The 15,610-nt window shown below is 34.5% G+C and overlaps 1 protein-coding gene across 1 annotated transcript in view; it reads left to right on the plus strand.

The window, feature by feature from the left end:
* The window catches only part of LOC150094912 (arylsulfatase B-like), a 135,702-nt gene that overhangs the window by 92,084 nt on the left and 28,008 nt on the right, over nt 1–15,610 (plus strand). Inside the window, exon 11 of the mRNA XM_090411149.1 lies at nt 2,109–2,201. Coding sequence (XP_090267275.1) covers nt 2,109–2,201 — 93 coding nt within the window. The remainder of the gene's footprint in view (nt 1–2,108; nt 2,202–15,610) is intronic.

The following is a 15,610-nucleotide window of genomic DNA, read 5'->3' on the forward strand; positions in this document are numbered from 1 at the left end:
ATGTGTTACGTATGATAGATTTCGAACACTTTTATACATCCGCAGTCGAAAACCTGTCAACTTACTTTGCTGTTAAGTGTTTGCGTTGCATTTGAGTAGGAGATATCACAAGAAAACATAGAAAATCAGCCGCACTGCATTTAGTTAAACGCAACAGAGTATAATATATAAAATTACATCCCATATTGTTTCTTAGCCGAATAAGAAATTCAAAAGAGTTTCATGCCGAATATAGAAATTATATAAAGTTCGGCGATTCCAAGCGTAAGCAAATACCTGGATAGCAGCAACTGACCCTTAAGGTAGTGCAGGCTGAGGCAACTCATAGCAAAGGTGGAGCAAGTTCCGATCACTATTCTTGATATTTACCCATAATGTGAACTTTGAAATTGAACAGTAATACAGATTCTAGGAGCTAAGTTCATAATGGGTAAATATCAAGAATAGTGATCGGAACTTTCTCCACCTTTGACACGAGTTGCCTCAGCTTGCACTACCTTAAGGGTCAGTTGCTGCTATCCAGGTATTTGCTTACGCTTGGAATTGCCGAACTTTATATAATTTCTATATTCGGCATGAAACTCTTTTGAGTTTCTTATTCGGCTAAGAAACAATATGGGATGTAATATCCCTTAACTTAAACAAGTTATATGTCGCCGAATTGAAGCCTTTGGCTCTTGATATATTTACTAATATAAAATTAGTTTCTTTTTAATATCTGTGAGAATTAATTCTAAGTAGTATTCTACCTCGACTTGGGTAAAGGTGCAACTTTTCTTCCATTCTGGCTGTCCTCAATTCATCCTTTCGTTAGCGGTGCTTCATCCAACCTATGCTACGTACCACTGGCACGTTATCACCTTTGAATTTTAGATAATTTTCATCGCAACCGCCATCTTGTTTAACGAAGGTCTGATGTGGCTTTCTTGGAGCGGAGTTTTAGCAATGTCTCTCTCTTAGTGCACTCAGACACCAAATAACATTAATATTTCTTGGGAGGAAATCGCATGAAAAATAATATTCTCTAGCGTTTCGAACATTTCGCAATCACCAAATTAATAATTAAAGTGATGAACTATTGAAATATTAACAGCTGAGTACCGAATCAAAATGAAATAAAATAAGATTAAAACTTGCCGTCTTGACGCTTGTCCTTTTAGCGAATGCAATCCATCTACGAGAATAAAAAATGAAAAATAAAGAACTTATTGCAGATAATTACGAGAAAGTGTATTTTGCATTCAGAATCTTAGTTTGTTTCAGATTTCTCTTATTTTTATAAAAAACTAAAATTGCTTCGTGGGGAAATATTTAACACAGGAGTCTTCGAAAAGGGAAGACAGTTAATTTGTATTTCATAGATCAAACCTGGTACTTCTTCTACATAACATTATTGAAAATTAAGCTCTTGCTATTCTGACATTTTTGTGGCATGTTTTGATCAATTTAAAGGTGTACCAAGCATTGAGTACACTGTCTCCTTTTATTCCACATTTCTTCGCCACTTTTTGTGTGTGGGCAGTGCCATTCCGTATGATTGCTTGTACCCTTTGCCTTTGCCTTAGGAGCTTTGGAGATCACCGAATGTTAGAGATGGAATTTGCATTTTCAGCCAAAGCGGCAGACGCGGTTTCATTTGCATAACCGCACGTCTTGCGGACATCCTTATGTTTGAACCTGACTACCTTGAACGAAAAGTAACCTTCTTTATGGACTTGAAATGAATGGTCACTAGAGTATCCCAACACAAATGAAGGCTGAGATTGTGTTGTTGTGTCGTTCTTCAAGTTGGCGTCTAGCATCAGTCAAGACTTGTAAGAATCAGAATAGGTCAGCTGTTTTACTTATGATTAATGTCTGAAGCGTTTTAATATAACCACGATCGAAAAACTGTCCACGTACTTTACAGTGAACTGTTTAGCTCCATTGAAATAGTAAAAAACACAAGAAAACATAGCAAGCAGGTTTTAATCAGCCCAAAACTGACAGGGTAGATCGCTGATTTACTACTCGCTCCTACTCAACTGAAAATAATATTACCAGAAACATAGAAAGATGTGTATGAGTTCGATCCAGAACAAAATTCTAATTTTTCTTATACACTTTAGGCTCTCCAGGAAACAAACTAATAAACCGAACAACAGCGTCTCTGTAGAAAAGGAAGAAAATGCACCAGATGAGGAGGAAACCCATCCAGAAGAGTAAGTATAATAATTAAGCAGTTTACTTTAATAGTGGGCTGATATTTAAAACCACTTTCTGAAAAGTCTTCCGTTCACCTTCTTATAGTTTAGGCTTTTTTAATTGATACGGGACTGCTTAACAGTTTGCTAACAAAGCAGAGATTCCTTCGACAGGTTCGTTAATTCAAAAATATTCATGTACCTTGGAGAAAAAATCTTCCTTCTAATAACATCATAATTCTTATATTAACTAATAATTATCCCATTATATATTTTGATGAAAATTACGTAATTAGGTAATTATATAATTTCTCATGGAAAATGACCAAAAACCTTTGTTTGTATGTTTGTGCATCTTTTAAAAGCCTCACTTTTTCCACTTTACTTTAGAGGATACAAACAACCAAAGGGTATTCCTATGCTAAAGAGATTCAAGTTCAAGTAAGTATAATATTCTTCAATATTTTATCTTGCATATATATATATATATATATATATATATATATATATATATATATATATATATATATATATATATTCATATAATATTCTCTAGCTTTCTGGGCATTTTTCAATGACCAAATTAAAGTGATGAAAAATTGACATATTAACAGATGAGTTCCGAATGAAAATGAAATAAAATAAATAAATTAATTAATTAAATGGGATTAAAACTTGCCGTCTTGACAGTTGTAATTCTTAGTGAACGCAATAAATCTACGAGAATAATAAAAAAGGGCAAATAAAGAAATTATTGCAGATAATTAAGAGAAGGTGGGTTTTGTGTTCAGAATCTGAGTTTGCTTCAGATTTCTCTTATTTTCAAACAAAATTAAAATTGGTTCGTGCGGAAATATTTAACTCAGAAATCTTCATTAAACGAAGCTAGAGGCGATTTGGATTTACGGCTTAGAGTTACATCCCTTCCAAATGCGAGAATATATATTTTTATTCTCGAAAACTCATTCATGCGCATGTTTGTAAATTTCTCGAATCCGTCGTAACGCGCACTGGTAAACTGGTTTGCGGTATAATCCGTTTCTTGTGCAGTGAAACTACTCCGTGTCAGTTAATTGCCGTAGTTAACAGAACATTTCAATTTTCGGAAACTGCTATTTGTAATTTAGTTTGTCATTTCTGCAAATGAAATGTTGTAAACCTATAGAGAGTCTGTAAATCGCGTTCTAGCGGCCACACTTGAACGTGTTTCGAGCCACTTCAAGTCTCCAGTAAGCAGGAAAGTGATCCCCCCCCCAGGGCACTGATATTCACCTCCTACCTAAAGACAATCATTTTATATGTATTTTGCCTTTCCCAGTCTCTATTGTCTCGACCTATCGAGAGGAATTGTCTCCTGTGGTCATTAAAACTTCTCTTCATAAGTGGAGAGAATAGAGACGCGGAAGGGGGAAATACACACACTCAAACAATAATTGGAGATTATTCTCAATTGTGTTTAAACGTACACACACACACCATGGCAAGTCGAGTACTTGAAAACAAGATCGTTTAGAATTGAACATACAGACACATCACAACTCTCTTTCTGGCTTCCTTTAGATATTATGTCCAGAATTATACTCCCAACCGCTAAGGTTCGAAAGTGACAGGAATGTGACACGAATGAAAACACACACACACACACACACACACACATACAAAAAAAAAAAAAAAAGCTGTTCAATTCTATCTTACAGCTCTTTAGGAAATGAGTCAGTAGTCATTAATAAAAATTAATTTATATGTTAACGACAAAGGAATAAAACTGATATTTCTAATCCACGGGAAGGAAAAGAAAGTTCCAAAAGTACCAACAACTCCGAATTCTGAGAAACAAAGCGAAAGTGTGGACAAGTGAGTATGACAAAAGTATCTTTGGAAATACTGTATTTAAATACATTTTTTTTTCTTTTCGAGTAAATACGTATCAGTGCTCAGATGAGTTTTTGAGCCTATTTTCGTTGATAGTGAATCCCATGCTACTGTACTATTCATTTTTCGTGAAAGGTTACCTTGTTCATACCAATAATACATCTACAAAAACGACTTGGTACAACTAAGGAAACTGTAAAGCAACTGGAGGAAAACAAAAATTTACAACTTTCAAAACGAAAAAAACAAGAGTACATCTTTAAAAAATAAATTTCTGACTCACCTTACGCAACTACAAAATCGAACAGTCGAACAGAGCAAAAGGAAATAATTAAAATCGACTCTCGAAATCAAAACCTAGAAACAATATCTATATTTAAAAAAAAAAAAAAAAAAAACATCGACTTAACGAGAAACACAGACATCAACCAATGAGAGTGTGAAACATGATTCTTCCCCCATCTTACAAAGTAAAGAAACAATACAGAGATTTAATTTTCTTTGAACACTATTGTAGAGAAACTCAACTTTACCGCATGAATATATCGATATTTTTAAACAACTTCACCTTCTTAATTTAGCATGCGCCGCCCTAAAGACTAAAACAAAATCCTGCAAACCTCTTTCACACACAAAAAACCCTCCTTCACGAGTACTACAGTGACTAAATAGTAAAAAGCAGATCACAAATTACAATCAGAAATAATATTTGCATACTCTGTGAATTTCAATGCGTTTTTCCCGCCTGAACTCCACCATTCTTTGATGACTGAGTGATAGAAGGGCTGTGTGGTACCTACCCTGTCTCGTCTGAACAAAGCCGATCGGAGATTTCTGAAAGTTACCTCTCCCAGAGTGATAAACAAGCTTCGTCAGTTCAAATATGTAATCAAAGTATAAAATCTACGTTACTTCGGTTGCTTGGATTGGTGTATAGCTGTAATTTATCCCATCCCATTAGGTTACGTCACTCTCTCTCTCTCTCTCAGTCAATCTTCGGATTGGCTTTTCACAACTGAGGTAACATTGTTCACATGTTTCAACAAACAGCTGGAAAGTAAGCATTTGATAAATAAAAGAATGTGATTTCTTCAAAAAAAAGAGTCAATATTCCTGAGTAGTAATTCTCATGGAAAGGCTTATACGTTGTTTATGCATTTTCACTATATAATGTAAGGAATTTACAACGTACTAGGATATACATTAAAATAAATTTTAATATACTTCAATATTTCGGCAACGTAACGTTGCCATTTTGAGGAACTTAGGTACAAGACACGTGCACGCAGGCACAACAAAACAGTAAGTGAGGAAGAAAATAATAATAAATTTAGTTTAATCCTTTATCCAAGTGTGTGCAAACAAAGTTTGCACCTGAAAGTATCTTCAGGACTGGAGTAAAGTGGTACAACACCGGGCGACTAATTGCAAAGGTGGAGCAAGCTACCAACACTCCTATCTCAGTATCTCCCATAATGCAAAACACATCTCGTTGCGGATATGTATAATGTTATGCATTAAGGGAAGGGCCAGTACCCAGACTAGTTTCGACCTTTATTGAGGTCACTTCAGTGGGAGCTAGGCCCAAGTGGAGAGATACCAGGCAGAAGCATTAGCAAGGTCATTTCTTCCTATAGGAGCCTCCAAACGGTGTGCCACCTTTTTATTACTCTGGATTTAGAGAAAGAAGTTGAAAGTTTATTTTTCACTTGGTCAAACTATAATAAATTTAGTTTAATCTTTTATCCAAGTGTGTGCAAACAAAGTTTGCGCCTGAAAGTATCTTCAGGACTAAGGTAAAGTGGCGGCTCCTATAGGAAGAGATGACCTTGCTAATGCTTCTGCCTGGTATCTCCACTTTGGCCTGGCTCCCCTGAAGTGACCTCAATAAAGGTCGAAACTAGTATGGGTAGTGGTCCTTCCCTTAATGCATAACATTATACATATCCGCAAGGAGATGCGTTTTGCATTATGGGAGATACTGAGATAGGAGTGTTGGTAGTTTGCTCCGCCTTTGCAATTAGTCGCCCGGTGTTGTACCACTTTACCCCAGTCCTGAAGATACTTTCAGGCGCAAACGTTGTTTGCATACACTTGGATAAACGATTAAACTAAATTTATTACAGTCTGATCAAGTGAAAAATAAACTTTCAACTTCAAGTGAGGAAGAAGTAAGAAGCTATTAGTTCTCCTAAATTCCTGATGGTGCCCTCAACCGGTCTTCCTGGGCGATTGGGCTGAAGGTCTTCTGATGTAGGTTTCCCAAATTTGAGGCTGTCTCATGCAGCCAAATTTGTTGAGCTTTGGATCGTTTCTTAGGGCTGAAGCTGATTCCATGAAAAGCCTTTCATATTTGTATTCGCTCCGGTGTATTATCCTGGCTTCTTTCTTCCACCATATTCTATGACCGTTATCCAGCGCATGGTCAGCAAGACCAGAGTGGCTGTAATGGTGAAAACGGATGTAGTCCATGTGTTCTGAAATTCTGATATTTGCTGTCCTGACTGATTGGGTCCTGAGCAGTAGGATGAGTGGACGTTTCTTTTAAATAGATAATTAATAACAATTAAGATTTTTATAGGAATACATAAATGAAATTATATGATATATAAGCTTTCAACAGGAATAATATCTTTAATTTTCTTAGTGTGAAGAAGCCAAAGCCAAAGAAAAGCGGCAATATGAAATGGGATTTGTGAGTATCATAGAAAAATGTTTATTAAGATACAAATCTAAAATTTAAATCCGTGATTTTCTTTTTTAATTTAAAACAAGTGACTTTTTTTTATATTTAAATAAGTGATTTCAGTTTCGCTTCGGATTGCATCATCAACCGACTGCAGAAACACTGCAAAATTCGTTAAATTATCGTGTGGAAAAATAATCAGAAATCCAAACTTTTTGCAGCATAAATACAGAGATTGTTCAAGACCTTGTATGAGGGAGGACATGGAAGAGAATCGCATTTGCTAGTTGATAAGCTAATGATAAACGTGGAAACAGAATGAATGTTTTTTCATGATAGGTAAGGGGAATATGTTGGTGGAGAATGTAGTGAGTGAGAGTCTTACGGAGAAGTGTGACGTGGAAGAGACTGAAAAAGTACTCTCGAGATGAGACTTAGCAGAATAGTAGTAACAGCAATACTACTACTACTACTACTACTACCAGTACTACTAATGCTACGAGTAATAATAATCTATTTCAATGGGAATATATAAGTATTGTTATATTTCTCAATGTACTGTCCTAAACACTAAAGATATGGCTTCGAAGTTCTATTCTATTTATTTATTTATTTGTATGCAGATTGACTCGGTTTATGAACATCTTCAGTACGTTTAATGACTACAACGACCGAGAAAATTAAGAGTAAAAGTTTAATACGGACACAACAAGTATCGTTGGTAAGCCAACTTCATCAGGTGTCAAACTACAAAGATATTTACACAAAAAGACAGACAGAAACATTACCCACTTACAACACTCTCAAAAAAAAGCTACATTTAAGTTGAAATTGAAGTCCGTGCTTCAGTTCGAGCTACATTTACACGCGTGCGTTTGATCTCGCGAAAACGCCAGCACTGAACATCAGAGCTATGCGAATCTGGCAAATTGTAGCTAAGGTTGTTATTCATTTGGGTAGAATCGAGGGTGATTTCGTTTGACTCCAGAATTGCCAGTCAGTTTTGTTCTCTGTAAACTCTGATGAAAGCCGCCAACACAAAATAGACTGAGTTCAAACTTCTAATATTCATAAATGTTATGATGAACTTGAAAGACGTATTCTGGAGTCAAAAGAAATCACCCTCGATTCTACCCACATGAATAACAACCTTAGCTACAGTGGCGAATTATCCATGCTTGCTATGCTTGCTGCTAAAAGCTCATTAATTGAGAAAGAAGTACTATTTATTTGTTAATAAATGCATGGATTTATAAGCATTCCATTTAGGCTTTTATTTTTGTAGACAGAAAACGTCTTAAGCTTGCGCGGCAATAATTGAGCTTTGCGTTGTGCATCGAAGACCGACGCTAGTCAAGCTACCTTGGCTTGCTCGGTTGTAGGAGCTTCCAGGTCCTCGCTTCAGCATTGTGATTTCATGCACGCGCATAGCCATTTCCGCTCGCTCCACGTCATCTCACCCAGTTGCTTAAACAAGGGTCATAAGCAGTCAAAGTAGCTCTGGCTAGTGAGCTTCAGCCAGCCTTTAAAACTGTGCGTGTTGCTTGTGAAAATTAAGTTATGACTTTTTATGACGATGTTATTGACCAGTTCATAAAGAAGAACTATAGAGTAGAATTTGTATTCAAGTAGTTAAATTGAAAAAGATAGAATAGCGTTTGAAAAATAAATGTTGTATTTGTATGATTAAATGTACATAAATTTTTAAATACTGTACATAGTTGTAAATGGTCGGTAATTCATTTGCATCAGTTTCTCTATAATCCCATTGGGTATGATGACTGTTAAAGTCTCCAATCTAAACAGCAGGATGCATTAAGGCTAGCAAAACTTCATCAGGCCAGCTTGTAGATGGTGGCTTGTAGACATTAATTATTTTTAGGTCTTTGACTTCTATAATAAAGGTAGATATCTTTGAAACATCGCTAGCAGAAATGAAACGGACTTTAGTAAGTGAATTTAGGGCATCCTATGCATTTTATGGTATGTTGCTCCTATAAGATTGAAAGCTGGATTGGAGCCTCTTTCTGGTGGTGTGACTCATTGCTTCCATTGGTTTCTTGTATGATGGCAATGTCAAGGCGAGCTAGAGTTGCGTCCCAGGAGGTCTGTGTGATTGTGCAATACTTGAAGCATTAAGAAACTAACAAGTGAAGGAACCATACGTCAAAATCACCAAATTAGCATACACCAATGCACTCAAACAATTTATTTCAATGAAAACATCTCCATTGCGAAAATAAAGAAATCTATAAGACAGGGTGAAACAATATCTCCAAAATTATTCAAGCGTGCTTAGAAGAAATATTCAAAATTATTGATTGGGAAGGGAACGATCTGATGAATGGAAGATATTTAAGCCATTTACGCTTTGCAGAATGAATAGTTATCTTTACTTCAACTGTGCATGTATTACAGGCTCGTATCCGTGAACTCCAAACTAAAGATAATCCTAAAGAAGACCCAGGTTATGTTCAGTAGCTATGTCTAACCAGAAATAATAAAAATCAATAATGAGGAAATTAAACAAGTAGATCAATACATATACTTAGGGCACCAGATATCAATGGAACAAAATATCATAGACGAATTAAAAGACACACGATGGTTAGGTAGAAAGCCTTTGGAAAATTACACTCACTATTCAAAAGCCAACTATCATTAAGCCTTAATAGAAAATATTTTAACTCTTCCTATATCGACATATTGCTGCGAAACATGGACACGTAATGCAAAGGAAATTCAAAAATTAAGAACAACACATTTTAGTGTGGAAAGAAGTATGTTCTTGGTTTCACCAGACTGGATCACAAAAGGAATACGTGGATAAGAAATGAAAGCAAAGTCTCTGGCATCAACGGAAGAGTGAAACATCTGAAGTGGAAATGGGCTGCGCAAATTGTTCGAGGACAAGATCAACGATGGACAAAAAACGTACTGGATTGGATTCCACGAGAGGAAAAACGATCAAGACGTCGACCGAAATGACGGCGGATTGATGATATCATCAGATTTGCAGGAGTGACTTGGGAAAGGAAGTCATGGACACACAGTTTTGGAGTAATCTTGGAAAGGTCTTCAACCAGCAGTGGATTGACAATGGCTGAAGATGGTGATATATATAATCGTCATCCGATTGAAAATTAATGAAAAGACATATTAGATAAAAATCAACGCTAATTATGTTTTGGCATTTTTGTAAAGACACGATTTAATTTTTGAATTAATTTTTAATTTCGAAACACCAATATGAATAGGTAATATCGTATCAATGAAAAATTACCAAAATTTTATAATCTTCATTTTTCTGTATATGAAATAACATAAGTAAACTTTAACATAGGACAGAAAGGTATGCTGTGTGTGTATGTGTGCTTATAACTTCGATGTTAATATTTCAGCAAACAGCAAAAGATTGTTCAAAGGAAAGAAATCAGGAGATTTTTTCAAACGTAAGTTATGTAAAATATTTTTGAAATATTAATATATATATTGATTTCAACTTGAATATCAGCGAAGATCTGTAAGCAGATATATCTTATGTACGCAATCAATTGAAAAATTCTTTCTGCAATTTAGAATGTTTCTCAAAACTGCCTTCGCTCTGACACATGATGCCGAAATGTCGCCACCATGCCACGGTGCACAGGCGAAAATTGTTTTCATGAATGATATTGTGTTTTTATTATGACATTATTAAGCACGAGGAAAAGTCAGTAGGTAAGTTACTAACAAAATGAAATCAGTTGAATCAGAAATGGAGTGGTTTCAGTAACCATCACTAGGCAGCAGCACAGTCTAGGATGATAAACAGCACATGTAGTAGACACGCATGCATATGTTTGGTGTCTAAAACGACGACTGTTCTCGAGGAGTGTAACTGTCCAACCGCTTGCTGTTGTAAGTTTCTTGTGGCCAAAAAGGACTTTCTGCAAAAGACATTTATAAAGAGATGTATCCAGTTCATGGCCAAAATTGTTTTTGTCACTTCACATCTGGGACCAGAAATGAACACAAAATGAACCGAATTGGTCTGACCTTGAAACATCTTTTCTGTTATGCAAATGAAGGAGATGACACGTTAATTAAGACTGTTACAAGGAAGGCAATATTGATCTTACATTACTCTACTAAAGGACATCCCATGTCCAACTAAACTTTCATTTCGTATTTTCTGAACAAAATAAATTATTTTGTGAATTAAAAAAAAAAAAAAAGAAGCCTGTTCGATATCAATTTATACATTAGTCTCCATTGCGCAGTCGGTAGCGACGATGCTATTTGGTCAATCCCGGGAGGATAATGGATAGATAATTTCGAAACTCATTTCAAGTGTGGAAGGCGTTACATGTTTATTTATTAATATTTTTTAAATCTTGTCGGGTGCGCCATCTGTTGACGTTTTTTCTACTATTTGTGGTTTTTGTAATTTATATATTAAATTTATATATATTAATTTATAAATTTATATTATAATGTGATTATTAATTTTATTGATATTATTATAATATTATTACATTATCTTATTACATTATAATATTATTACATCTCTCTCTCCAGCAGTGGTTTTCATAGTCTTTCAGATTGTGGGACACTTGCTAATGAAAATTTCTGTGTTCTTAAGGCTGAATTCTCGTGTAATTAAGTATAAATTGATAGCATTCATTTTATAGTGCTATGCTACATTGACTAAAATGGACTAAAAATCTGCTATCCATACTGTTCGCTGTATAAAAATTGTAACAGTAGCTGACTCAGAGCATCCATCCGCTTGGCGGAACACAAGTCTTACATCTGCAAACACAACTATGGCCATTCAGGCTTGGCTGACCATCTTTTGGATACCACCCACAGGGTATCTTGGAAGAAAACCACCATGCTCCACCACAGCAAATTCAAGAAAGAGAGACTTTTCTTGGAAACAGCAGCAACTCTCAAAAACCAACCATATCTGAATAAATACGGTTGTATTAAGCTTCCGAAGATTTGGGAAACACTCATCAACAGAGGTCCCACCTTACATTCCAGGCCACCTACTACTGCCCTTAGAGGGCGCTCCAACTAGATAGGACTTTAGTGTCATCCACGTGGTTGGGCTCAGTATTGTTTATTATTTGTGTGTATGTTACATTAACTGTTTTTGTAATCCCCGTAGATGTACTAGTGACTAGGACGAAATATAGGAAGTATTAAATTATATTTTAATTCTTTTTTGAGTGTTGTAAAAAATCCATTAAGCCTCCAACATGATGTCCTCACAGCACTTAAGCCTCTACACACGAAGTGAATGAAACTATCTTTAAAATAAATCTAGTCTTTACAATAAGATATTTTAACTTTCCTTTTCTAATTCTTCAAATCAGCATTTAAACCGAAATATTCTTATTGCGAAGGACTTCCGTATTTTATTCGTATAACCACAGTCCTATGACCCTTGTTAAATTGTTTCAGCAAAGTTATTTTACACGCTTTCAAAATCAAACAAAAAAAAATTCAATTGTCGCCATGTCGTTGCAATTGCTGAGGTATATAATTTCTTATAATAATTCTAACACCGAATCGAAGCAGAGCAATTCATTTCTGTTCAAATTAATTTGTGTATCTGCAATAACTTTGCTGAAATAACTTAACATTAGTGGTCGTGCTAAGGTTTTACAATACTATTTATTTTGAAATGTTATTATTAGTATCATCAAAATATTGGGAAGATGAACGAAAACATAATAAAGAACTACGAAACGTGTATGTTATCAAAGATACAATATTGTATCATTTCTATCCGTAAGAAAATTGGCTGTGTGATGGGCAAACGACAGTTTCAGATGAGTTTGCTAGTAGTAAATTATCCTTAGGCGTTTGATGCGAGGACTGCCTTGTGAGTAGATAGTATAATATGCAAAATTATTACATAAATTAGTTCCTTTGAGATGAAATATTGACATATTAACATTTGGCTATCGAATGAAAATGAAATAAAATAAGAGAACAGCAGATATTACTTTTTCTTATACCCTTTAGGATCTTCAGGAAAAAGAAGAATAAAAATCAAAAGAGTGGGGATGAAGGAGGCAAAAAAATTGAGGCGTAAGTATAATAAGAAAGCAGTTTACTTGTAAAGTGGGCTAATATTTAAAAACACTTTCTAAAACGCCTTCCGATTCACCTTCTTATAGTTTAGGATTTTAAGAGTATTTGGACTGCTTAAGAATTTGATAACAACGCAGAGATTCCTTCGACGATTTCGAGAATTCAAAAAGTTCTATGTACTTTGGAGAAATCTCTGAAATAATAATAATACGAGCTCGTTGATTAGCGCGTAGAAAAGTCCTTTAAATCACCATACGTATATAGTTACCTGTCTACCTTATAATAACATCATAAGTCTTATATCAACTAATAATTATCAGATATATTTGATTAAAATAACATAATTATTTAATTATATAATTTCTCATCGAAAACGACCAAAAATATTTATTTGCATGTTTTAAAACCATTACTTTTTTCAACTTTACTTTAGTGCAGAGCAACCAAAGCTTGTTACTCAGCTAAGCACATCGAAGTAAGTATAATATTCATCATTAATTTAGCATATATATATATATATATATATATATATATATATATATATATATATATATATATATATATATATATATATATATATATATATATATATATATATATATATATATATATATATATATATATAAAAGCAAAACAAAGTTTTTATTTTTCTTACTTGAGAAAGGATTAAAAACCAAGTATAAAATTTCTTGGTATCTTTAGCGTATTTTACACCCAAGGTAAAAACTTTTCTACATCTTTCTCTCATCCAGATTTTTATTAAGAAGTTCAAGCACCTTTTGTCTACTTACATATGAGATACAAGTAGACAAAAATAGACAAGTAGACGTATATGACTTCTGCGTTACTTCAACTTTGGTATATTTCCCGGGCCTGACTCCCACTGAAGAGACCTCAATAAAGGTCGAAACCGGTCTGGTTAGTGGCCCTTCCCATTATGCATTGCATTATACACTCCTGAAAGGGGATGTGCTTTGTATTATGGGATACATACTAAGGCAAGTAAGATTTGAATTCATACGCCCCTGTTGTAACGATGATGAAAATAACGTAAATTTGATCGGATTTAAATTGGATCAACAGAAGATGAAAACTGCGTTTTTTTCTCGAATTCATATAATGAGCGAAAGTTTGTTTTATTCATGCTTTTCGATTTGGGGGAAATATTTTTCTCCTATTTTTAAGTATATGTGATAAATTGCTTTGTTTCGTTTTGGGAAAGTATTTTTACTATTTTGAATTATTTATGTTTTCTGTGGTGTTTCATAGAACTATACTGATGCGATCGTTCTAAAACATTCAATGGCCCTGTCTTTAAAACCTTGGGGTATTTTATGTACCGTCCTATCTCTCGTCCTATCTTTGAACAAAATGTCCTTACATTCTATGTTCCTACTAATTCTGTTAGTTTCGGTTTCTGTTTCCTTTCGGTATCCCACTTTTCGATCGAATATCGCGGACCTTGTTCATCCAGGCGACATTCCAGCTGGCATGTTTTATTTGTTGATCATACAGGCATGAGATAAAAATCCGATGTGTTTTTTTCTTTACGGTCAGAGCATTAACACTCATCTGACAGACCCTCCTCCTTTATCCTGGCTTGGGATTGGCATGAGACCCCTAAGGATCTCATGGTGGAGTAATCCGTGTGTTTGCTCAGATGAAATTTCATATTCTGCAGAGAGCAAGCGCTTCAATGTTGTAAATTATAATTCGACGTAGCTGATGTAGTAGAGACATTACAATGCATTGCAAATGTTGTATGTTTGAATCAATCCTACTGCGGCATGGATGATTGTGAATTTGTTTAGGTGGTAGATAATTTTTAGCATCATTATTTATTTAATCTGAAGATTAAATTGTTGGGTTTTTATGTATTAGAGAGACTATTAATGCTACCTCCTTCAACGCGAACCTCACGACATGATGTATGTACAGAGGGCCTTCCATTTCTTATGATATAAATCCAATTGAAGACGTACGGTTTCTTATTATAAATATAGAAACAAATGTTCATTTTCTTTCGAAGAAATCACATGCACGAAAAACGACATAAGCAAATGAAATTTTAGTGCTAAACTAATCATTTTGAAAACTGATTTAGTGGAATAAATAGAGTTATTAGATATACAAATTTAGGAAACAAAAAGAATGTCTTCAGATCTGTGTTGTTCAAAACAGCTCCTGAGATTCTTTACAGAACTACTTTTTATCGCGGATAGCGAGGAGAATTCCAGAATTATACCCGTGGGCAAGTTATATCAGAAACAGTTTAAAATTAAATAAAATAAAATAAGCATTTTACTTTTAAAGTGGGCTGATATTTGAATGGACTTTCTAAAACTCACAAAAATGCAATTCTTTGTAAATACGAGAATTGACAGTGCTTCTAATTTATTTCAGCGTGAAAGGCAAGAAAATTAAACCTATGGAGAAAGAAGCCAAACCTGATGAGTAAGTATAATATGAAAGCATTTTACCTTTACAGTGGGCTGGTTAACTGCTTAAGAATTTGCTAGCAACGCAGAGATTGTTTCGACAATTTCGTTAATTTAAAAAGTTCTACGTTCTTTGGAGAAATCTCTGAAATAATAATAATACGAGCTCGTTGGCTTTATAAACACTTAATGAAGGAAAATAATGAGTCAACTGCTGCTCAATGAATGGAAAAGCAGTCTTTTAAATTATCAGAATAACAAATAAACGCTTCTTCCTTATAATAACATCAGAAGTCTTATATCAACTATTATCGCATTAAATATTTGTTAAAAATGATTTAATT

Source organism: Typopeltis vanoorti, chromosome 21 (assembly GCF_054136105.1).
Source record: "Typopeltis vanoorti isolate ZY-2024b chromosome 21, IOZ_Tvanoo_1.0, whole genome shotgun sequence".
Classification (NCBI taxonomy): Eukaryota; Metazoa; Arthropoda; class Arachnida; order Uropygi; family Thelyphonidae; genus Typopeltis; species Typopeltis vanoorti.